General features: G+C 53.9%; 1 protein-coding gene across 2 annotated transcripts in view; it reads left to right on the top strand.

Annotated features, from left to right (window-relative positions):
- The first annotated feature begins 1,260 nt into the window (after positions 1 to 1,260).
- Positions 1,261 to 1,410, top strand: part of KATNAL2 (katanin p60 subunit A-like 2) — a 27,444-nt gene continuing 27,294 nt past the window's right edge. For both annotated transcript variants that reach the window (XM_010081264.1, XM_010081263.1), the window contains exon 1: positions 1,261 to 1,311. In XM_010081264.1, the coding sequence (XP_010079566.1) occupies positions 1,261 to 1,311 (51 nt within the window). The remainder of the gene's footprint in view (positions 1,312 to 1,410) is intronic.

Here is a 1,410-nt window from a genome sequence, read left to right as displayed (position 1 = left end):
CCCGAGCCAAGGGCTAACCCACCACAGCTTAGGACACCCTTAAGATTAAGACATATTGAAAGGGGAGAGAGAAGGGTTAAAAGAGGTGTGTGCAGTTGGAGATATTTAGCAAAGGAAGCTTGAAGGAACAGAAAGCTTGTGTTGGTGTATACTGGATTAGGAAGGTTTAAAAAAAGGGCTGGAAAAACATTCCTATGTAGCTACAGGGTTGCACAGAAAGGCTAAGGGCTTTTGGGGTATTGATGGTTATACAGAGGAGACAGCATTTGGAGGAAGGTCTGCATGTCTGGAGAACATGGGTTTGAGGATGCTACACAAGCATAGCATGGCATGGATGTGAAGAATCTGATAGTTACCCTAAGAACAGCTGGTGGAACTGAGTAACTGTTGGTCTCCAAGAGGCAGGACTTGGGGAGAGCCTGCACCTGCAGCTACCTGGCTGGGAAGTGCTCATGTACCAGAGGACATCACTCTTCTCCATTTTCAGCATTGCTGTTCCGCTTCGTGCCCTGTTGTGGCTGTCACCAAGAAAGCCTTTTGCATGCTCTAACCTCCTTTCATGTATTTCAGGATTTTTTTTAATGTTCTCCTCCAAGAGGACTGAGTTTCCAGCAGGCATAAATTACCCGAAGTTATTTACATCCTGAATCCAAGAGGCTGCAGCAATCAGTCGGTCAAGTTTAACAACAGCTTTCAAGTGCTTTAAAGAGGGCCCTTCTCACAGCTCTGCATTCCCTCTGCGCCAGCAGCCTCCATTTTAAGGCCCACCACCATCCTTGAGCTGAGTGGCAGACTGCACTCTCCTTCTTCTCAAGCACACCTCGCCTGCTGGGTGAGCTGAACGTGTTTAACAGTGGACTAGGCTGTGCAGGCTGGTTTGGTTTAGTCCAGCCTAGACCACCGCCAGCCCCTCATCTCTACATCTCCATCCCTCTCCTCACAGCACAACAGACTCCTCTGCCTCCCGCCTCAGGTGAGCCTGAAGGCGATTGGCCAGCAGTACTATCAGCCCCGCCTCTCCTCCCATGGGCACTGTCCCATCCTTCAAACTGCCACGGGCTACTCCACTCATGATTGGGCAGTTCTTCGGGCAATCTTTCACTCTCCGGCGTCCCTATTGGCTGAGGTAGGGCGGGCCTCAACCTCACAGCCCGCGCTGGCCTCCACGGGTAGTGTGTGGGGTTGGGCGCTGCCGGGACCAAGCTGTGGCTTTTCCCCGCGGGTTGTACACGCCCGTGGCCGGGCCTGCTGCCCTCCTCGATGGAGCTCTCCTGCCAAACGCTGCGAACCACCTACCAGGCGAGAGAGGCGGTAAGAACCGGCAGGCCGGGCGGCTGCGCGTCCCCGTTGCTACGGAAATCGCGTGGGAGGTTCTGCGCATGCGCGGGAGGAGGTTGTTCATGGCGGGAG

This window comes from Pterocles gutturalis, unplaced genomic scaffold (assembly GCF_000699245.1).
Source record: "Pterocles gutturalis isolate BGI_N339 unplaced genomic scaffold, ASM69924v1 scaffold15584, whole genome shotgun sequence".
Lineage (NCBI taxonomy): Eukaryota > Metazoa > Chordata > Aves > Pterocliformes > Pteroclidae > Pterocles > Pterocles gutturalis.
The sequence above is the reverse complement of the archived record's forward strand: the minus strand, read 5'-3'. Positions and strand labels throughout refer to the sequence as shown.